The sequence below is a fragment of the Triticum aestivum genome, chromosome 5A (assembly GCF_018294505.1).
Source record: "Triticum aestivum cultivar Chinese Spring chromosome 5A, IWGSC CS RefSeq v2.1, whole genome shotgun sequence".
NCBI classification, from domain to species: Eukaryota; Viridiplantae; Streptophyta; class Magnoliopsida; order Poales; family Poaceae; genus Triticum; species Triticum aestivum.
This window is the reverse complement of record NC_057806.1, coordinates 579,790,083-579,814,194: the sequence shown is the minus strand read 5'-3', so window position 1 is coordinate 579,814,194 and position 24,112 is coordinate 579,790,083. Positions and strand designations below refer to the sequence as shown.

Genomic DNA, 24,112 nt, shown 5'->3' with positions numbered 1-24,112 from the left:
TATATACTATATAATCATTGTTATATACTACATACTACACGTACATACTCTCGGTTTCGTCAGATACTACATACAACATACAAAACGCAAGTGGTGGTAACTACCACTGCTTGTAGGAAATATTTGTCCTATATAGGAAAAATCCATCCTACCACCCGGTGGTAGTTACATGAGCCATTATTGTTGACATTACCCTTGAGGTAAAAGGTTGTGGGGCAAAACTATAAGCCCCTATCTTTCTCTGTGTGTCCGATTAAAACTCCGTAACCACAAGTATTGTGTGAGTGTTAGCAATTATGGAGGACTAAATGATAGTTGAGTATGTGGACTTGCTTTTTAGCTCTGACATATGCGCTTTCCGATGTTATGATAAATTGCAATTGCTTCAATGACTGAGATTATAGTTTGTCGGAGCCCAATAAGGTTTATGATTTATACTTTTGCACTGTGAATAGATCATCACTTGAATATAAGTAATCATATGACAAAATCTATATATGTTGCTGTTATGAGAATAATCATGATGCCTTCATGTCCGTATTTTATTTTTATCGACGCCTCTACCTCTAAACATGAAGACATATTTATTGTTATCGACTTTTCGCTTGAGGACAAGCGAGGTCTAAACTTGGGGGAGTTGATACGTCCATTTTGCATCATGCTTTTATATCGATATTTATCGCATTATGGACTGTTATTTCAGTTTATGTCACAATACTTATGGCTATGCTCTCTTATTTTACAAGGTTTACATAAGAAGGGAGAATGCCGGCAGCTGGAATTCTGGGCTGGAAAAGGAGCAAATATTAGAGACCTATTATGCGCAACTCCAAAAGTCCTGAAACTCCACGAAACATCTTAAAATAAATAAATAAAAATCCTCGCCAAAGATGAAGGCCAGGGGGCCCACACCCTGCTCACGAGGGTGGGGGCGCGCCCCCCTAGGGCGCGCCCCCTACCTTGTGGGCCCCCTGGTGGCTCTCCGACGTCCATCTTCTCATATATGAAGTCTTTCGATGAGAAAAAAATAAGAAGGAACTTTTCGGGACGAGACTCCGCCGCCACGAGGCGGAACCTTGGCGGATCCAATCTAGAGCTCCGGCAGAGCTGTTCTGCCGGGGATACTTCCCTCCGGGAGGGGGAAATCATCACCATCGTTATCACCAACGCTCCTCTCATCGGGAGAGGGCAATCTCAATCAACATCTTCACCAGCACCATCTCATCTTCAAACCTTAGTTCATCTCTTGTATCCAATTCTTGTCTCAAAGTCCGGGATTGGTGCTAGTAGGTTGCTAGTAGTGTTGATTACTCCTTGTAGTTGATGCTAGTTGGTTTATTTGGTGAAAGATCATATGTTTAGATTCTATATGCATATTATTACCCCTCTGATTATGAATATGAATATGCTTTGTGAGTAATTACGTTCGTTCCTGAGGACAAGGGAGAAGTCTTGCTATTAGTAGTCATGTGAATTTGGTATTCGTTTGATATTTTGATAAGATGTATGTTGTATAGCTTCTAGTGGTGTTATGTGAACGTCGACTACATAACACTTCACCATTATTTGGGCCTAGAGGAAGGCATTGAGAAGTAATAAGTAGATGATGGGTTGCTAGAGTGACAGAAGGTTAAACCCTAGTTTATGCGTTGCTTCGTAAGGGGCTGATTTGGATCCATATGTTTCATGCTATGGTTAGGTTTACCTTAATACTTTTGTTATAGTTGCGGATGCTTGCAATAGAGGTTAATCATAAGTGGGATGCTTGTTCAAGTAAGAACAATACCCAAGCACCGGTCCACCCACATATCAAATTATCAAAGTATCAAACGCGAATCATATGAACGTGATGAAAACTAGCTTGACGATATTCCCATGTGTCCTCGGGAGCGCTTTTCCTATTATAAGAGTTTGTTCCGGCTTGTCCTTTGCTAAAAAAGGATTGGGCCACCTTGCTGCACTTTATTTACTTTTGTTACTTGTTGCTCGTTACAATCTATCTTATCACAAAACTATCTGTTACCACTTATTTCAGTACTTGCAGAGAATACCTTGCTGAAAACCGCTTATCATTTTCTTCTGCTCCTCGTTGGGTTCGATATTCTTACTTATCGAAAGGACTATGATAGATCCCTATACTTGTGGGTCATCAACCACCTACGCCATGCTCACTCCGGAGCGGAGGCTGTAGCTGTTGGAGGTGATCAGGGTGAGGCGCGCTGCTCGTTGGGCTGCTGACCTTCCTCCGGATTCGCCAGAGCCGGAGGAGGAGGAGGAGGAGCAGGCTGGGGATAAGAGGAGGAGCAGAAGGAGGACTAGCAGGCGGGAATGAGAAGGAGGTGGGAGCCCCGGAAGCTATGAAAATCTTGCCATACTTAAGTCCCTATGTCTATATGGGAATAGACGTGATACCAAAATGATGGCGTTTGTGTGAATGCTAAATAGAGAGGAACGATTTCAAAGCATGGGCTAAGCTTTCTATGTCAGACTATGTTCTCAAGTTCTAATCTCACATGCTCTTCTTGCTGCATGTCAAATCAGTAGCGGTATGACAGAAGAGAGAACGCGATAAAAGTGGGTTAGGACTGCTACCTTTTTTCCCACGGAAACTAGAGTGTGAGATGGAGAATGACGCTTCCTACGATTTGTTCTCTTGTGATTGTACTGAATCATGTTTAACAAAGATTTGTTGTTGCTAGTTGCCTTCATCGTTTAACAAAGATTTGTTGTTGCTAGTTGCCTTCATCGATCGTTTAACACAGATTAAACTCAATTTTATACAAATGGAATCGGATGATCACTAGAGGACCTTAGTGCAACTCAGGGGGCATGGGCCCCTCAGGATAGTGGTCAATGAGATTGCCATCGGAATGTGTGCTTTGGTGGAAGAGGGACCAGGAGTACATGTTGGAGAGGAACTTGGTGGAAGAGATTAAGGGAGTGATCAAGGAGATTTAGTGATAGACGACCCTGCGACAATGTCCATTGATTATGTGTAAATGTGATTATGTGAAATTGTTGTTTGTTGATCTTTGAGTTTTGCACATAGGTGAAATTGCTAACCGAATGTAGTTCTGGCAAATGGCAGTTTATTTGGTAGTTATAAGATATTTTTAAAATATAGGGAAAAGATGGAAATATTTTTGACCATTGTCTATATGGGAATTTAGAGAACCAAATACTCTGGGGCTTAGAAATTTAATCTCTGGATTTGCTAATTCCCAGTCTTTGTTAAGAAAATGCTACTTCTCAATCGACTAATAATCAATTTAATTTAAGTGGACACCAAAACCCGTTGATCTCAATGGTGTGATCCATGCAAGTTATATTTTTTTTCTGAACTACGGAAACAAACACTGAGTTTATTTTAAATAATACTAGATGAATTAACACCTTTCTATACCACGGTGAGCACATCTTGAGATTTTTAGAAACAAATTTGTATAGATTGACTAAGATCTAGACAATCGCTTCAATATAACATTGGCAATGATGGAGCCAGCAAAGGGCGAGCTAGGGTCATGGTTCCCTCATGATGAAAAATATATCTTAGAGAATAGAGACCGTTTGGATCTTTTCAGCTTCACGAAATAGCCAACTTTTTAAGACTAGCCACAATGGAGAGTAACATACACTAGTAACATACACATATCACTAGACTATGTTACTATCTTTATAGTGGATAGTAACTTAAGTGTGGTAACATGCAAAGATTCATTTATTAGGTTATAGACTCATATTGCATTGAGACATGCGATGTTACAGTAACTAGCTAAGTTACTACAACTACCTCTCTCCTCATTAACTCATTGCCACATAAGCAAATTTGTTGAGTTGGACTCGATGTTACTGCTAAAATTACTCCCACTGTGGCTAGTCTAAGAAGCCAGCCGCCGCTAGCTTCTGACAGGAGAACAATGTGTTCGACAGCACTGAGCAGCTCCTCTCCGTCTGCATGGGCTGGCAGCCTAGGAAGCGAGTTTGAGGCCCAGTTTGGTGGCTCGTAACAAGAGCAAAGCGGTTCGATCGAAAGAAAATGGTTCGCATGAGGCACTTCAGGAGGGCATTTCCACGTAATTACAAGCAACTTCCCCTTCTCCTTTACGTGAAGCGGCGCTTCTGCTGCTCCTGGGATTTGCACTGCAGGCCGCTTGTTCTCCTGGAGCAGGATTCTTAGAGTTGCACCACTCGGCAGGCTTCTCGGGAAGCTGGGTCGTGTTGGAGATCCGAGCGGGCCCTTAAACTACGCCTATGTAGTATGTGAAGTTAATGACTTTAATCCCTAAATTTCTACGCATGCCCCGTTCAATTTTTACATGTTTCATTGGCCCCCATTTAAAAAATTCCATCTCCATTCTTGAACACTGTACAAGTAGTCTCATGGTCGCAAAGGCTTTGGTGTCGGTCTAGATGCGCAGAGGCATATCCATGCGAGAAGACGGTGGCCACCCATGTCCATGCTCCGGTGCCCAAGAGCAGGTGCCTCACAGCCTCGACGCCCAAGCGTGGAACCAACCGGACAACAAGCTACGAAAAGCATCTCTGCGTGGAGCAAAAATGTTGATGGAAGTCGCTGACTACCAGCAACAACCTGAGTTACCATCTTTTTTTCGTTCTGAAAATAAATATATGAACCTTGTTCACGGCCTGCTTGGAAAAAGCGTGCTTTGAGAGGCACTCAAAAAAATAAAATAAAGCGGTCCTAAAGAGAGTACTGCGGAAACAGATCTAGCGACTGTCCAGACAACCATAGGTGAGGAAATATTTTTCACGAGAGTACTGCGGAAACAGATCTAGCGACTGTCCAGACAACCATAGGTGAGGAAATATTTTTCACGTATGATGTTCTCTGTGATAGTGTTAAACTCAAATTCCAGTCAAGTAACCAGATAAATAAGGACACACACAGAAACCATTAGTTTGGACACCATGTACAGTCTCACTGAAACATACGACGGGAACCTCATGTGACAATGAAAAAAGGATGTAAGATTACATAGCAATGGTGTTGGAAATGAATAACAAAACAATTCAAGGTTCCTTATTTCAACGCCATTTGGTTCAAGATGCACCATGAAACTTACGTGCAAATGTTGCAGCAACAAGTAAGGGAAAAGCGATAGTCGCATCGCAATGAACCTGCATTTCCAAAAGCTCAAATGTTATATTGTACTAATAATCAAATAGGTTGCATGGCATCATTGCATAGCACCAGTATGTCTCATAGAAGTGCATAGACTCTAAAGCTGCAGTATTCTACAATGCAAAAAATATATTGAAGGTAGTTCAAGGCAATGCCTCGATGTGCGTCATTGTCGATGCACCTATGAAACATTTCAGTAACTAGAGTCTAGTACTATGTAAAATATAAAAACAAAACCATGTGAAACTTGTGTTGGTACATATTAGTTGGAACATATAGGTTTGGGACCATGTTACGTAATAATTCATGCAAAATTTTCAAAGGCACATTTGTGGTTGCATAGCATGTGTGAAGTTTGGTCCCACATTGTGTGGTGGTAGCTAAGAGAAGGCCAACAAATAAAGGGTTCTTTCTTATACCTTCCTAAAACATGAGAACATTGGACTATAACATGCTCGCTCACTCACTCGCTTGCCTCGCCACACAAAGCTAAGTTAATGGGGGTAATGATTGATCCGATTGATTCACGGAGTGGGTTAGTTACCAATCCAATTGTGATTATCCCTCCCACATCCTAGCTGAGTGCATCCCCGTGAATGCAGCACTATTATTGCTGCCTTTTTGATGTGTTGCTCTTGCCTTCCCCATCTTGAGAACTGCATCGATAGCAGCGCCAGAACGCATGCCACTAGAACTGCACCTGGCCATCTAAGGGGCAGCTGCTCTCATTTGACCAACTACTTCTACTACGAGATCTTCAACTCAATGGTTTGGTGACACCTTGAATGACACGATCATTTCTACCAACGTATGTGTTCTAATCTCCTTTGTTCCTTCATGTAGTTTCTTATTAGTTAAAATTTGGCGGATGTGCTAGTTTACTATTCTATATAAACGTGAATGTCTAGTTTCTCATATGTGATTAATATTGCCAGCGCGATGGATGCAGAAATAATCCTAAAGATCCCTATCTTTGAGCACCATGAGGACTTTGTGGCCTGGCAATTTGACAACAAGGGGCTGTTCTCGGTAAGATCGGCATACAAGGTTTATACTGACATGCTCCAGAGACAACGATCGAGCCCGCGTGGGGAAAGTCAGTTGGGGGAGAGGAGGACAGAAGAATGTGGCAACAGCTGTGGAAGATACGATGCCCCGGAAAGATCCATCACTTTATGTGGAGACTGGCCCATAACAGTCATCCTCTTCTGCGGAATGTGGAGAAAATTGGCGTGCAACTGGAGACGGACTGTGTGGTATGCCACCGGCTACAGGAGGACGGAGGCCACCTGTTCCTTCGCTGCAAGGAAGTGAAGAAGATGTGGAAGGCGTGCGGGTTAGAACAGACACGGCAGAAGCTATTACCATGCCAATCACCTCGCCAACTCCTGAACCTTATTGTTTCCTTGCCGGAGGACGAGAAACTACATACTATATGCCTGCTGTGGATGTGGTGGACGGAGCGAAACAAGGCAAACCACAACGACCAGAGGGCTATGATCCAGGAGTTCGCCTTCATGTTGTCAAAGCACATTGCAGAATGGCGCCTATATTGTGGAGAGCAAGGTCAGAGCAATCCTAAACCAAAACCCAGCTGGATCCGCCCGACCACCGACGTAGTCAAGATCAATTTGGATGGATCTTTTGATCTGGGGACTGGACTCGCGGGTTGGGGATGCATCGCTCGGGATCACAAAGGTGAGGTGATCCTTGCCGCGGCAGGAAGACTTTCACATATGGGCGAGGCCCTACACGCGGAGGCATGTGCCCTGCTTCATGCAATTAAGCTAGCTAAAAGTCAGGATATGGGACGAGTCATTTTTGAGACAGACTGCATCGGGATCCAGCAAGTTGCAACGACGACTGCTCTCGACCGATCTAACCTGGGCACCCTATTCCGTGAGATCAAATACCTTCTCCAGATTGGTTTTATTGATTGGAATGTTTCCTACTGTCCTCGTGTGTGTAATGTTCCTGCCCATGAGCTTGCGGCTATTGGTAGGCGGAATGTCAATGCCGACTACCAAGTGTGGTCGGTAGACCTCCCTAGAGTTGTATCCGATGCGGTGACCGCCGATTTGGCTGGTCCATGGTGATTTATGGAATGCAAGGTGTTCCATTTCAAAAAAAAATATTGCCAGTGCTGCTATCTTGATATTACTTTAGACTAATTAATTCAAAACTGACTTATTTTTTCAACATGTATATACCTTTACAGGTTCTGCCGAACCCTTAATCTTTCCCCATGAAACTGCTTCATCAGGATGCGCTCCTGAATCACTACCATCAAACTCTTGAGCCGTGTTGATATATACGGCATAATCTGCACCATTGCGAAGCATATTTGCATTGCATATATGATGCTTTGGGAGGCCTCCACCAAGAATTATAACCCCTGTCTTCCTTGGGGTGGCATGAATAGCTTCATCATTCATCAGCCTTACATCTGCAAAACATTCAAGCATTTTAAATCACAAATGAAGTAAGTGAAGTAATTACAACACAATTTACCTTGTACAATGTCGATAATAAGACCAGGATTATGAACAGCGTGGCAAAACAACATGTCTCCAATTGATCCATCGGTCAATGCTGGGCAATATACAGGAATATTGTTCTGGTCAAGTTTAAAGAGTCAACAATATATAACTTCAGTCCTTGCACAATTGCCTTTGAAACAAAGATTCAAAGACACACACAAAATATAATGCAAAACATATTCTCTAAGGAATAAAGTGAAAGACACAATAAAGTAAGAGTCAATCAACCACGCCTAGACTTTGAGAAAATAATAGTGCGTTCAAGAATAGCAATTGTTCCCATGTTTAGGATTCATTCTTCCTCAATGGGAATTATAAAGATTGATTAAGCCGATGGTGAGTGGATAAGCACCTCCTTGTGTGATTCAGGTTGTACCATGTATTTGGCCCACACACTTGTTAGAAGTTTTCATCAAACTAAATGATACATCATGTGTTTTTGCGGGAACTAGTTGCAATAAATTTCAGTGATACTTGGTTGTATGGAACATGAATTTTTGGATTAATAATGTGAGAATTGAAACTGGAAAAACATATAATCTATTGTGTTTGATTATCATATAACTGTAAACTATTTATTGAATATAAGTGGCATAATCAAATGGAGCCTTTTTCCATGCATGGCGGAATGTTGAGGTGGATCCTTCTCATGCATGGTTGTATGTTGAGGTGGCATTGTATTGCTGCAAGAATTGCTATATCTAGATGATACCTTGTGTGTTGCTGCAAGAATTTGTTTCAATATATTTAGTATCTATGAAAACTAAAACTAAAAGTAGATATATTTATTATATTTTATTACTGTGCAGTTGTAATTATTTATTGAATATAAGTAGTGTTTTCTCATACATGATTGAATGTTGAGATGAGAATTTTTTTCACGTATGATTGCATGTTGAGATGGCCCTTCTCCCATGCATGGTGACTTGTTGAGGTGTATGTTAAAAGAAATATGCTAAAACCTCACGCATTGTTGTGGGACTTCATATCAATAAATTATTGAGAACAAGATTAGAATATATGAGAATAATACCCCCTCCTGACACACACACACACACACATCACACAGCACACATTTCCATATCATCAGTAGCAAACCTAGTAGTAAATGGAGGGTGAAGTTATAGTTCCTCCTGCTGTTCCATTTTAGTTGAATTATTTATTGATAAAATAATAATTGATGATGTTGAGGGTTTGCACGCACCGAAAAAAATTTAGAGGGTCATGCATTTTCTTGAAAATGGGATTACCTAATGGGGTCTTGTGAGTGTTGGGGGCACACAAGCTAAAACCTAAAAAACACAATCACGTTCATTTTCTTTGGCAAGATTTCCTAAACACCTCACAATATGAACAAGGGCTTGGGGCCACTACACACTGACATTTGAAGGAAATATGCCATAGAGGCAATAATAAAGTTGTTATTTATATTTTCTTATATCATGATAAATATTTATTATTCATGCTAAAATTATATTAACTGGAAACTTAGTACATGTGTGAATACATAGACAAAACAGAGTGTCACTAGTATGCCTCTACTTGACTAGCTCGTTAATCAAAGATGATTAATTTTCCTAGCCATGGACAAAGAGTTGTCATTTGATGAACGGGATCATTGTTGGGGAACGTAGCAGAAATTCAAAATTTTCCTACGTGTCACCAAGATCTATCTATGGAGAAACCAACTACGAGTAGAAGGAGAGTGCATCTACATACCCTTGTAGATCGCTAAGCGGAAGCGTTCAAGTGAACGGGGTTGATGGAGTCGTACTCGTCGTGATTCAGATCACCGATGATCAAGTGCCGAACGCACGGCACCTCCACGTTCAACACACGTACAACCCGGTGACGTCTCCCACGCCTTGATCCAGCAAGGAGAGAGGGAGAGGTTGAGGAAGACTCCATCCAACAGAAGCACAACGGCGTGGTGGTGGTGGAGGAGCGTGGCAATCCAGCAGGGCTTCGCCAAGTACCACGGGAGAGGAGGAGTAGGGAGAGAGATAGGGCTGCACCAAGAGGGAGAGAACTCATGTCTTATGGGCAGCCCTAGGCCTCACTATATATAGGGGAGAGGGGGGGGCTGCGCCCCCTTTAGGGTTTCCCACCCCCAAGGGGTGCGGCCAGCCCTAGATGGCAAAGGGAAGGCGGCCAAGGGGGGAGAGGAGAGGGAGGCGCACCATTATGGGCCTTAAGGCCCATCTGGACTAGGGTTTGCCCCCTCCCACTCTCCCTTGCGCCTTGCACCCTTGTGGGGGGAGCACCAGCCCTCCTAGGGGCTGGTCCCCTCCCACACTTGGCCCACGCAACCTTATGGGGCAGGTGGCCCCACTTGGTGGACCCCCGGGACCCTCCCGGTGGTCCCGGTACATTACCGATATCGCCCAAAACTTTTCCGGTGACCAAAACAGGACTTCCCATATATAAATCTTTACCTCCGGACCATTCTGGAACTCCTCGTGACGTCCGGGATCTCATCCGGGACTCCGAACAACATTCGGTAACCACATACAAACTTCCTTTATAACCCTAGCGTCATCGAACCTTAAGTGTGTAGACCCTACGGGTTCGGGAGACATGCAGACATGACCGAGACGTTCTCCGGCCAATAACCAACAGCGGGATCTGGATACCCATGATGGCTCCCACATGTTCCACGATGATCTCATCGGATGAACCACGATGTCAAGGACTTTATCAATCCCGTATTCAATTCCCTTTGTCTATCGGTATGTTACTTGCCCGAGATTCGATCGTCGGTATCCAATACCTTGTTCAATCTCGTTACCGGCAAGTCTCTTTACTCGTTCCGTAACACATCATCCCGTGATCAACTCCTTGGTCACATTGCGCATATGATGATGTCCTACCGAGTGGGCCCAGAGATACCTCTCCGTTTACACGGAGTGACAAATCCCAGTCTCGATCCGCATAAAACAATAGATACTTTCGGAGATACCTGTAGTGCACCTTTATAGTCACCCAGTTGTGTTGTGACGTTTGATACACCCAAAGTACTCCTACGGTATCCAGGAGTTACACGCTCTCATGGTCAAAGGAAGAGATACTTGACATTGGCAAAGCTCTAGCAAACGAACTACACGACCTTTTGTGCTAGGCTTAGGATTGGGTCTTGTCCATCACATCATTCTCCTAATGATGTGATCCCGTTATCAACGACATCCAATGTCCATAGCCAGGAAACCATGACTATCTGTTGATCACAACGAGCTAGTCAACTAGAGGCTCACTAGGGACATATTGTGGTCTATGTATTCACACGTGTATTACGATTTCCGGATAATACAGTTATAGCATGAATAAAAGACAATTATCATGAACAAGGAAATATAATAATAATACTTTTATTATTGCCTCTAGGGCATATTTCCAACAGTCTCCCACTTGCACTAGAGTCAATAATCTAGTTCACATCGCCATGTGATTAACACTCACAGGTCACATCGCCATGTGACTAATACCCAAGAGTTTACTAGAGTCAGTAGTCTAGTTCACATCACTATGTGATTAACACTCAATGAGTTTTATGTTTGATCATGTTGCTTGTGAGAGAGGTTTTAGTCAACGGGTCTGAACCTTTCAGATCCGTGTGTGCTTTACAAATCTCTATGTCATCTCCTAGATGCAGCTACCACGCTCTATTTGGAGCTATTCCAAATAACTGTTCTACTTGGAGCTATTCTAATTGTTGCTTCATTATACGTATCCAGTATCTCTACTCAGAGCTATCCGGATAGGTGTTAAGCTTGCATCGTCGTAACTCTTTACGTCGAACTCTTTATCACCTCCATAACCGAGAAAATTCCTTAGTCCACTAGTTACTAAGGATAACTTTGACCGCTGTCCTGTGATCTATTCATGGATCACTCTTGTACCCCTTGACTGACTCATGGCAAGGCACACTTCAGGTGCGGTACACAGCATAGCATACTGAAGAGCCTACGTCTTAAGCATAGGGGACGACCTTCGTCCTTTCTCTCTATTCTGCCGTGGTCGAGCTTTAAGTCTTAACTTCGTACCTTACAACTCAGGCAAGAACTCCTTCTTTGACTGGTCCATCTTGAACACCTTCAAGATCATGTCAAGGTATGTGCTCATTTGAAAGTATTATTAAGCATTTTGATCTATCCTTATAGATCTTGATGCTCAATGTTCAAGTAGCTTAATCCAGGTTTCCTATTGAAAAACACTTTCCAAATAACCCTATATGCTTTCCAGAAATTCTACGTCATTTCTGATCCATAATATGTCAATAACATATACTTATCAGAAATTCTATAGTGCTCCCACTCACTTCTTTGGAAATACCAGTTTCTCATAAACTTTGTATACACCCAAAATCTTTGATCATCTCATCAAAGCATACATTCCAACTCCGAGATGCTTACTCCAGTCCTCAGAAGGATCGCTGGAGCTAGCATACCTTTTAGCATCCTTAGGATCGACAAAACTTTTCTGATTGTATTGCATACAACCTTTCCTTATGAAAACTGGTAAGGAAACTTGTTTTGATATCCATCGGCCAGATTTCATAAATGCGGCTAGTGCTAACATGAATCCGACGGACTTAAGCATCGCTACGGATGAGAAAATCTCATCGTAGTCAACTCCTTGAACTTGTGAAAAACTCTTCGCCACAAGTCGTGCTTCATAGATGGTGACATTACCATCTGCATCCGTCTTCTTCTTAAAAGATCCATTTATCTCAATGGATTGCCGATCATCGGGCAAGTCCATCAAAGTCCATGCTTTGTTCTGATATATGGATACTATCTCGGATTTCATGGCTTCTAACCATTTGTCGGAATTCGGGCCCACCATCGCTTCTCCATAGCTCGTAGGTTCATTGTTGTCTAGCAACATGACCTTCAAGACAGGATCACCTTACCACTCCGAAGTAGTACGTGTCCTTGTCGTCCTACGAGGTTCGGTAGTGACTTGATCCGAAGCTTCATGATCACTATCATAAGCTTCCACTTCAATTGGTGTAGGTGCCACAGGAACAACTTCCTGTGCCCTGCCACACACTAGTTGAAGAGACGGTTCAATAACCTCATCAAGTTTCCACCATCCTCCCACTCAATTCTTTCGAGAGAAATTTTTCCTCGAGAAAGGACCTGATTCTTGAAACAACCCCTTATTGCTTTCGGATCTGAGGAGGTATACCCAACTGTTTTGGGCGTCCTATGAAGATGCATTTTATCCGCTTTGGGTTCGAGCTTATCAATCCTGAAACTTTTCCACATAAGCGTCGCAGCCCCAAACTTTCAAGAAACGACAACTTAGGTTTCTCTAAACCATAATTCATACGGTGTCATCTCAACGGAATTATGTGGTGCCCTATTTAAAGTGAATGTGGTTGTCTCTAATGCCTAACCCATGAACGATAGTGGTAATTCGATAAGAGACATCATGGTACGCACCATATCCAATAGGGTGCAACTATGATGTTCGGACACACCATCATACTATGGTGTTCCAGGCGGTATTAATTGCGAAACAATTTCCACAATGTCTTAATTGTGTGTCAAAACTCGTAACTCAGATATTCATCTCTATGATCATATCATAGATATTTTTATCCTCTTATCACGACGATCTTCCAACTTCACACTGAATTACTTGAACCTTTCAATAATTCAGACTCGTGATTCATCAAGTAAATATACTCAACATCTACTCAAATCATCTGTGAAGTAAGAACATAACGATATTCACTGCATGCCTCATCACTCATTGGACTGCACACATCAAAATGTGTTACTTCCAACGAGTTGCTATCTTGTTCCACTTTACTGAAACCGAGGCTTTTCAGTTATCTTGTCCATGTGGTATGATTTGCATATCTCAAGTGATCCAAAATCAAGTGAGTCTAAACGATCCATCTGCATGGAGTTTCTTCATGCGTATACACCAATAGACATGGTTCGCATGTCTCAAACTTTTCAAAAATGAGTGAGTCCAAAGATCCATCAACATGGAGCTTCTTCATGCGTTTTATACCATTATGACTTACATGGCAGTGCCACAAGTAAGTGGTACTATCATCACTATCTTATATCTTTTGGCATGAAAATGTGTATCCCTACGATCAAGATTCAATAAACCATTCCTTTAGGTGCAAGAGCACTTATTCAGGTTTAATACTAATCTTGATGGTAGAGGGAGCGTGCGATGTTAGATCACATCAAACTTGGAAACACTTCCAACACATATCGTCAGCTCACCTTTAGCTAGTCTCCGTTTCATTCCGTAGCTTTTATTTCGAGTTACTAACACTTAGCAACCGAACCGGTATCTAATACCCTGGTGCTACTAGGAGTACTAGTAAAGTACACATTAACATAATGTATATCCAATATACTTCTATCGACCTTGCCAGCCTTCTCATCTACCAAGTATCTAGGGTAATGCTGCTCCAGTGGTTGTTCCCCTTATTACAGAAGCACTTAGTCTCGGGTTTGGGTTCAACCTTGGGTTTCTTCACTTGAGCAGCGGCTGAATTGCCGTTTCATGAAGTATCCCTTTGTTCCCTTGCCCTTCTTGAAACTAGTGGTTTCACCAACCATCAACAATTGATGCTCCTTCTTGATTTCTACTTTCGCGGTGTCAAACATCATGAATATTTCAAGGATCATCATATCTATCCCTGATATGTTATAGTTCATCACGAAGCTCTAGCAGCTTGGTGGCAATGACTTTGGAGAAACATCACTATCTCATTTGGAAGATCAACTCCCACTCGATTCAAGTGATTGTTGCACTCAGACAATCTGAGCACAAGCTCAACGATTGAGCTTTTCTCCCTTAGTTTGCAGGCTAAGAAAATCGTCGGAGGTCTTATACCTCTTGACATGAGCACGAGCCTGAAATCCCAATTTCAGCCCTCGAAACATCTCATATGTTCCGCGACGTTTCGAAAACGTCTTTGGTGCCTCTACTTAAACCATTTAACTGAACTATCACGTAGTTATCAAAACGTGTATGTTCGATGTTCGAAACATCCACAAACGACGTTTGGGATTCAGCACACTGAGCAGTGCATTAAGGACATAAGCTTTCTACTGTCCGCATAATTGCTACTATCAACTTTCAACTATATTTTCTCTAGGAACATATCTAGACAGTAGAACTATAGCGTGAGCTACGACATAATTGCAAAAGGTCTTTTGACTATGTTCAGGATAATTAAGTTCATCTTATGAACTCCTACTTAGATAGACATCCCTCTGGTCATCTAAGTGATCACATGATCCGAGTCAACTAGGCCGTGTCCGATCATCACGTGAGACGGACTAGTCATCATCGGTGAACATCTTCATGTTGATCGTATCTACTATACGACTCATGCTCGACCTTTCGGTCTCCATGTTCCGAGGCCATGTCTGCACATGCTAGGCTCGTCAAGTTAACCCTAAGTGTTTTCACTGTGTAAAACTGTCTTACACCCGTTGTATGTGAACGTAAGAATCCATCACACCCGATCATCACGTGGTGCTTAGAAGCGACGAACTGTAGCAATGGTGCACAGTTAGGGGAGAACACTTCTTGAAATTTTGTAAGGGATCATCTTATTTACTACCGTCGTCCTAAGCAAACAAGATGCATAAACATGATAAACATCACATGCAATCAAATAGTGACATGATATGGCCAATATCATTTTGCTCCTTTTGATCTTCATCTTCGGGGCTCCATGATCATCATCGTCACCGGCACGACACCATGATCTCCATCATCGTGTCTTCATGAAGTTGTCACGCCAACGACTACTTCTACTTCTATGACTAATGCGTTTAGCAATAAAGTAAAGTAGTTTACATGGCGTTCTTCAATGACACGCAGGTCATACAATAAATAAAGACAACTCCTATGGCTCCTGCCGGTTGTCATACTCATCGACATGCAAGTCGTGATTCCTATTACAAGAACATGATCAATCTCATACATCACATATATTCATCACATTCTTGTTGGCCATATCACATCACAAAGCATACCCTGCAAAAACAAGTTAGACATCCTCTAATTGTTGTTTGCATGTTTTACGTGGCTGCTATGGGTTTCTAGCAAGAACGTTTCTTACCTACGCAAAACCACAACGTGATATGCCAATTGCTATTTACCCTTCATAAGGACCCTTTTCATCGAATCCGTTCCGACTAAAGTGGGAGAGACTGGCACCCGCTAGCCACCTTATGCACCAAGTGCATGTCAATCGGTGGAACCTGTCTCACGTAAGAGTACGTGTAAGGTCGGTCCGGGCCGCTTCATCCCACAATACTGTCGAAACAAGATTGGACTAGTAACGGTAAGCATATTGAACAACATCAACGCCCACAACTACTTTGTGTTCTACTCGTGCAAAGAATCTATGCAATAAACCTGGCTCTGATACCACTGTTGGGGAACGTAGCAGAAATTCAAAATTTTCCTACGTGTCACCAAGATCTATCTATGGAGAAACCAGCTACGAGTAGAAGGAGAGTGCATCTACATACCCTTGTAGATCGCTAAGCGGAAGCGTTCAAGTGAACGGGGTTGATGGAGTCGTACTCGTCGTGATTCAGATCACCGATGATCAAGTGCCGAACGCACGGCACCTCCACGTTCAACACACGTACAACCCGGTGACGTCTCCCACGCCTTGATCCAGCAAGGAGAGAGGGAGAGGTTGAGGAAGACTCCATCCAACAGCAGCACAACGGCGTGGTGGTGGTGGAGGAGCGTGGCAATCCAGCAGGGCTTCGCCAAGCACCACGGGAGAGGAGGAGTAGGGAGAGAGATAGGGCTGCACCAAGAGGGAGAGAACTCATGTCTTATGGGCAGCCCTAGGCCTCACTATATATAGGGGAGAGGGGGGGCTGCGCCCCCTTTAGGGTTTCCCACCCCCAAGGGGTGTGGCCAGCCCTAGATGGCAAAGGGGAGGCGGCCAAGGGGGGAGAGGAGAGGGAGGCGCACCATTATGGGCCTTAAGGCCCATCTGGACTAGGGTTTGCCCCCTCCCACTCTCCCTTGCACCTTGCACCCTTGTGGGGGGCGCACCAGCCCTCCTAGGGGCTGGTCCCCTCCCACACTTGGCCCACGCAACCTTCTGGGGCAGGTGGCCCCACTTGGTGGACCCCCGGGACCCTCCCGGTGGTCCCAGTACATTACCGATATCGCCCGAAACTTTTCCGGTGACCAAAACAGGACTTCCCATATATAAATCTTTACCTACGGACCATTCCGGAACTCCTCGTGACGTCCGGGATCTCATCCGGGACTCCAAACAACATTCGGTAACCACATACAAACTTCCTTTATAACCCTAGCGTCATCGAACCTTAAGTGTGTAGACCCTACGGGTTCGGGAGACATGGAGACATGACCGAGACGTTCTCCGGTCAATAACCAACAGCGGGATCTGGATACCCATGATGGCTCCCACATGTTCCACGATGATCTCATCGGATGAACCACGATGTCAAGGACTTTATCAATCCCGTATTCAATTCCCTTTGTCTATCGGTATGTTACTTGCCCGAGATTCGATCGTCGGTATCCAATACCTTGTTCAATCTCGTTACCGGCAAGTCTCTTTACTCGTTCCGTAACACATCATCCCGTGATCAACTCCTTGGTCACATTGCGCATATGATGATGTCCTACCGAGTGGGCCCAGAGATACCTCTCCGTTTACACGGAGTGACAAATCCCAGTCTCGATCCGCATAAAACAATAGATACTTTCGGAGATACCTGTAGTGCACCTTTATAGTCACCCAGTTACGTTGTGACGTTTGATACACCCAAAGCACTCCTATGGTATCCAGGAGTTACACGCTCTCATGGTCAAAGGAAGAGATACTTGACATTGGCAAAGCTCTAGCAAACGAACTACACGACCTTTTGTGCTAGGCTTAGGATTGGGTCTTGTCCATCACATCATTCTCCTAATGATGTGATCCCGTTATCAACGACATCCAATGTCCATAGCCAGGAAACCATGACTATCTGTTGATCACAACGAGCTAGTCAACTAGAGGCTCACTAGGGACATATTGTGGTCTATGTATTCACACGTGTATTACGATTTCCGGATAATACAGTTATAGCATGAATAAAAGACAATTATCATGAACAAGGAAATATAATAATAATACTTTTATTATTGCCTCTAGGGCATATTTCCAACAATCACATCATTAGAGAATTATGTGATTGACTTGACCCATCCGTTATCTTAACACTTTGATCGTTTAGTTTACTGCTATTGCTTTCTCCATAACTTATACATGTTCCTATGACTATGAGATTATGCAACTCCCGAATACCGGAGGAATACTTAGTGTGCTATGAAACGTCACAACGTAACTGGGTGACTATAAAGATGCTCTACAGGTGTCTCCAATGGTGTTGGTTGAGTTGGCATAGATCGAGATTAGTATTTGTCACTCCGTGTACCGGAGAGGTATCTCTGGGCCCTCTCGGTAATGCACATCACTATAAGCCTTGCAAGCAATGTGACTAATGAGTTAGTTACGAGATGTTGCATTACAGAACAAGTAAAGAGACTTGCCGGTAACGAGATTGAACTAGGTATTGAGATACCGACGATCAAACCTCGGGCAAGTAACATACCGATGACAAAGGGAACAACACATGTTGTTATGCGATTTGACCGATAAAGATCTTTGCGGTTTGACTGACAAAGATCTTTGTAGAATATGTAGGAACCAATATGAGCATCCAGGTTCCGCTATTGGTTATTGACCGGAGATGAGTCTCGGTCATGTCTACATAGTTCTCGAACCCGTAGGGTCCGCACGCTTAATGTCCGGTGATGATCGGTATTATGAGTTTATGTGTTTTGATGTACCAAAGGTAGTTCGGAGTCCCGGATATGATCATGGACATGACGAGGAGTCTCAGAATGGTCGATACATAAAGATCGATATATTGGAAGGCTATGTCTGGACATCGGAATGGTTCCGGGTGAGTTCGGGCATTTACTGGAGTACCGGGGGGTTACCGGAACCCCCCGGGAAGTATATGGGCCTTATTGGGCCTTGGTGGAAGAGAGAACAGGAAGGCCAAGGTGGAGGGCGCCCCCCTAGCCCAATCCGAATTGGGTGGGGGCGCGGCCCCCCTTCCTTCTCTCCTACTCCAACAAGGGAAAGGGGGAACCCTACTCCCACCGGGAGTAGGACTCGCCTCTTGGGCGCGCCATAGAGGGCCGGCCCTCCCCCTCCTCCACTCCTTTATATACGGGGGAGGGGGGCACCCCATAGACACACAAGTTGATCTCTTAGCCGTGTGTGGTGCCCCCCTCCACAGATTTCCACCTTGGTCATATCGTTGTAGTGCTTAGGCGAAGCCCTGCGTTGGTAACTTCATCATCACCGTCATCACGCCGTCGTGCTGACGAAGCTCGCCCTCGACACTCAGCTGGATCTAGAGTTCGTGGGACGTCACCGAGCTGAACGTGTGCAGATCGCGGAGGTGTCGTATCTTCGGTGCTAGGATCGGTCGGATCGTGAAGACATATGACTAAATCAACCGCCTTGTCATAACGCTTCCGCTTACGGTCTACGAGGGTACATGGACAACACTCTCCCCTCTGTTGCTATGCATCACCTAGATGGATCTTGCGTGTGCGTAGGAATTTTTTTGAAATTACTGCGTTCGCCAACAACATTCGACCCAGTCATGCACTCTCGCATCATTTTTGTGATAACAGTGGGATAACATGGTAGTGGTTGCCAAAGGTTGCGCTGTAGTCTACTTCCCGTCTCATTGCCTACGCAAACTAGCTATTTACGTGCTTCTAAAATACAATCGACATTTATGCACGTCTATGATAGTTTCTAAGAATCTAAGGTTTATTCAAAATCATGTTACCTTGTGCGCCCAATAAAGGTAGGAGCTTTCATCATTTATTTCTTTACCAAGACGACCAATCACCTTTGATGGTGTCCAGACATTCTGCAGTTAACAAGAAACTCATCAACTAACAGAAATATAAAGACCGACATAGAAGTTCTATCAATGAATTCACATTTTAGAAAATGATGGTTTAACTTAGAGAACATCAAATATCAACTAACGTGCAACCATCTCTATGTTGATTTCAGCAGTTTGTGCAATAATTAAAGCTAGATCACACATTTGTTTTGACAACACCTCATAGTCTTTCCATCCATATATTTGCTAGAAAGTTATGCGGTGGTCGTCATAAGTGACATGGGTTATGCATACATCTGAAAGTAAGGAAATTCATGCAATGAACTTATAACAAAGATTATGAAGCACCACATCATGTACGATTGTGAAACATTTTGCAAATTACGAACTTTGCACAATTGGTAATTTTCTTCACGATGACCATGAAGCACTCTCATGCACTACCATGAAATGGCGCAATCATGTGAGTAGCCTACTCCTATTCATGCATCTTCTGCAAATTATCAACTATGCATCTAATTTGTGCATTCTATGCGCACCATCAATGAGCCATGACACACACAAGGGATCGTCACCACGACCCTTTTATTGGGGCATTTTGATTGCTATAGTACATATCATATGAAACAAAATTCAAATGGAAGCTACCTTAGTAGATTGTTCTAGTAGCATCTGGTCAAGGACTGGCATGATCCATTCCTCGAACTTGCAGTAGTTATCATTGGGCAGCAAGAGATTTCCAATCCGGTTCAGTCCTTTCGACCGCAACAATGCTCCTGGTAAAGAAAAATCACCTCGGTATGTCGGTCCAAGGCATTTAATGAGATCTTCCTCTATACCCCCTGCACTCGTAACAATAACATCCACCTAAAGAACACATTTTTTGGAAAATAATTAGCCATGGGCTAGGAAGTTAGTCAATAGTGGCTATGTACTCAGTGATGTTAGTAAGCGACTAAGCGCCAATGTGCAATTTGGCATTTCACATTTTTTGGAAAATAATTAGCCGTGGGTTAGGAAGCTAGTCACCAGTGACTACTAGCAATTAATAATTCTAAAAAGCAGTGCTATCTATATTTCAAATTAATCTATTAGTATATGCTTTATGTACATCAAACTGGTATCATTATATTCATATTCTAAAGAATTATTTATTTGTAATTATGATTTTTGATCACAAAAGTTACTTATTACTAGTGTAACTGTGGGTCAAATGTTTAACAACACCTAATATCCAAAGTAATTTGAAATGGAGGGAATCGCATTTAGTGACCAAGCAACCTTTGATAACAAACTTTTTAGCTTGGCCACCACATGCTTGGTTGGTGACTAGACATCTCCTGTAACCAACAATGAATGTGTGTCGCCGTATATTTGGTAAATGCGTTAAAGTAACGGGAGCAAATATCTCAAGGCAACTAGTCATACTTCTACTATACAGTTTCTTAATTAAACGATGATTTCTTTAAGAAATACATATCATTTTAATTAAAAACGCTCTTATATTTCTTTACAGAGGGAGTATATATATTTAGCTAGAACAATGCACGTGCGTTGAAACGGGGTATAAATATTCTAGTACATGGGCTTGTGATTTACCTGTCTATAATAATGCGATTGTGTAAATAATTGATCATCAAATTTTGCCCATGAATTAACTTATGTTTCGATCCGATGTTTGGTAAGTAAACTAAAGTGAAACTGGTTCATAAGGTAAGTAAATTAAGTTGATTTATTATCATACAAGGAAGGTTGGACGAAGTGGTGGTGGGAAGAAAGGTGAAATGTGATCCTTACTTTCTTTTTAAGTATATATATAGTAGAGATTCTTTAAGAAATACAAATCATTTTAATTAAAAACACTCTTATATTTCTTTACGGAGGGAGTATATATATTTAGGTAACTAGAACAATGCACGTGCATTGCTATAGAATATAAATCTTCTAGTACGTCGGCTTGTGATTTACATGTCTATAATAATGCGATTGTGTAAATCAATGATCATCAAATTCTGCTCATGAATTACCTTATATTTTTATCCGATGTTTGGTAAGTAAACTAAAGTGTAACTGGTTCAAAAAGTAAGTAAATTAAGTTGATTTACTATCATACAAGGAAGGTTGGACAAAGGTGAAATGGGAACCTTACTTCCTTTTTAAGTAGTAGAGATAGAGGTAGAGATTAAAATGATATTTGAACCTGTTTTGTTTTCAGGGTTGCACACGTGAGACAGAGTTGGAGCATTCACCATGTGATGTTTAACCAGAAACCGTATGACATCCCGTATGCTAGAAGACACAAGGTTTGAAGTGAAACCGAGGAATATCTTGCACTTCACAGATTCCCTGTACTTGGGGTCAAGTTCAGCCTCATCACACTCCACGCTTGGCTTCTCCTGGGACAGCCTCCAATCCAGCTTCAATATAGCCAAGCACAATGGAGAAAGAGTTTGTAAAAATGTAAGGAGTAGCAAAATCAGCAGAGATTCTGGAAAAGAGCAAGTTCCTGAAGCATGCATGCATATGTAGTGAGGACAGCTAGAGGTTACATGCTCAAGTGAGGGTGTACCATCTGATTGACGACGTCGATGGCGTCGCCGAGGTGGGAGGCCTGGAAACCCGTGGAGGCGAGCGACCCGAGAAGCCCGGCAAGGCCGAGGCCGGCGTCGTTGAAGTCGGGGCCGGCGATCGTGGTGGACTCGTCGAGGGACTCGGACGGTTTCAGCAGGATGGCGCGCACGCCCTCCAGTGCGTCCGTGTTGAACCCTGCTCCGACGCCGCCTCCATCGCTGCCCATCTCTGCCGGATCCTTTGAAAATGGAAGCGAATCTGGTTCCGCGGGGCTGTGTGCCTGTGTCCTTGCGGTCTTCCTCCTACTTATGGTTCCGCTTCCTCCTACTTATCCATTCGAAACAGAAATGCTAGTGCTCAAACGTGTTTCGTGCGAAGACGTGGGTGGGCCCGGCTAAGTCGTTATCATGCATGATCTGCATGCTCCTGCATGTGCTATGTCGGTCGGTCTCGTGCAAACGTTAGTGAACAAAACAACTTACAGACACACACATTTGCATAACTTCTACTCTCTCCGTAAAGAAATATAAGAGCGCTTAGTGATACAGAGGGAGCACTTTACTCAGAATTAGAATAATAGTGATGCTACAAATTGGTGGCGAAGTTACACGCATGTTTCTAGTTGTGGAGTGACACGCTGTCTCTCACTCGAGAAATAATCCACCTTACCGAGATATATTGGTGTCAAATCCAGTTTTGATCCCCTGTGGAATGGGGTAAAACCATCCGAGAGACCACTCAACTAATGATCATTGGCTAAAGACACGTTTAACATGGGTTTCCTGGACTTGCTGTTCACCCTGAACATCGCCCTCATGGTGGGGTCATGGCCAGCAACCCCATCCGCTGTCTGGCCGCCCCACCAGCAAGCCCGCGCCGCTCACGCGCTCCCGTCCTGCAGATCCTTGTACAGCGTTGCAGATTTGCAGCCACCGATCGCCACCAAGGATCCTTGCTGGAGGCTGCTGTTGTATAATTCCCTAAAAAGATTATCACTCAAAAAAAAATGTTGTCTGATTGGGGCATCATCAGTTCATCACGATGCGAATTGTCTAGAAATGTAAAATAGGCTCCAGTCTCCCAAACTCCATGAAACTATTAAATTTCTGGAAACGTATTTTGAAGTTTTTTCTTTTGAAAGGGCCATTTTGAAGTTTTATGAAGAAAAAAGTATATATAAGTGTGCATTATATATATGTATAAATGGGTATGCTAAATCTCAGTTATGTGTTTCACCCGTTGGATCATTATGCATTGAGATTGGTGCTAGTTGATAGTTTTTTTAATTCTTCTTGTTATGTTTTTTTAGTAGAACATGACCATTTATTCATTCAAGATGTTCCATGGGATACACATAATATCAGGAATAGTGCCCAGCCGAACATGTCGGCCAACACCTAAGGAAGCAACCGCCTTTACTAATTTACTCAGTATTGGCTTGTCTTCCCTCATGAACAAAAGACACCTCCTCGAAAGCTTGTGAACGTTGATCAATATCTCTCAGGATTGTAGCATAAGCACATGAGGCCTTACTTCTTAGGTTTGAAATCACCTCAAGGGAATCAGAGGCCACTTTGATGGAACTGACGTTGAGATCAAGAGCTAAATCAAGTACCTCATTGCATGCAACAACCTCAAGATTAGCAAGATCACGAGCCCTTCGATGACAACAGCAGAAGCACCCAGGAAGGCTACATTGATGTCCCGGCAAACAGCAGCAGCCACACCCCTATGGCCGTCCCTAGACAGATCCTCATCAACATTTATCTTATACCTACCCCCGCAAAAAAAAACATTTATCTTATACCTAAAATCACCAGGGGAAATCCACTTCATCTTAGCTTTCCCATCTGCTAATTTTGGTGCAGCAGAGCAGATCCGTACACATTTGT

General features: G+C 43.1%; 1 protein-coding gene across 1 annotated transcript; it reads right to left on the bottom strand.

The window, feature by feature from the left end:
- Window positions 1–4,860: 4,860 nt before the first annotated feature.
- On the bottom strand, window positions 4,861–22,501 carry LOC123104957 (deoxyhypusine synthase-like). The gene is made up of 7 exons (XM_044526909.1): window positions 22,219–22,501; window positions 21,899–22,066; window positions 20,298–20,516; window positions 19,587–19,670; window positions 7,655–7,760; window positions 7,354–7,589; window positions 4,861–5,139 (listed from the first exon to the last, which is right to left on the bottom strand). The coding sequence occupies exons 1-7, from the start codon at window positions 22,444–22,446 to the stop codon at window positions 5,062–5,064; spliced, it is 1,119 nt and encodes a 372-aa protein (XP_044382844.1). The 5' UTR covers window positions 22,447–22,501; the 3' UTR covers window positions 4,861–5,061.
- Window positions 22,502–24,112: the final 1,611 nt, after the last annotated feature.

Coding starts and splice junctions, on each gene's coding strand:
- LOC123104957 (XM_044526909.1), bottom strand. CDS start 22,446: ATGGGCAGCGATGGAGGCGGCGTCGGAGCAGGGTTCAACACGGACGCA. Junction 20,517..21,898: donor TTCTGGTTAAACATCACATG/GTGAATGCTCCA, acceptor TGTGTTCTTTAG/GTGGATGTTATTGTTACGAG. Junction 5,140..7,353: donor GTTCGGCAGAACCTGTAAAG/GTATATACATGT, acceptor TTGGAAATGCAG/GTTCATTGCGATGCGACTAT.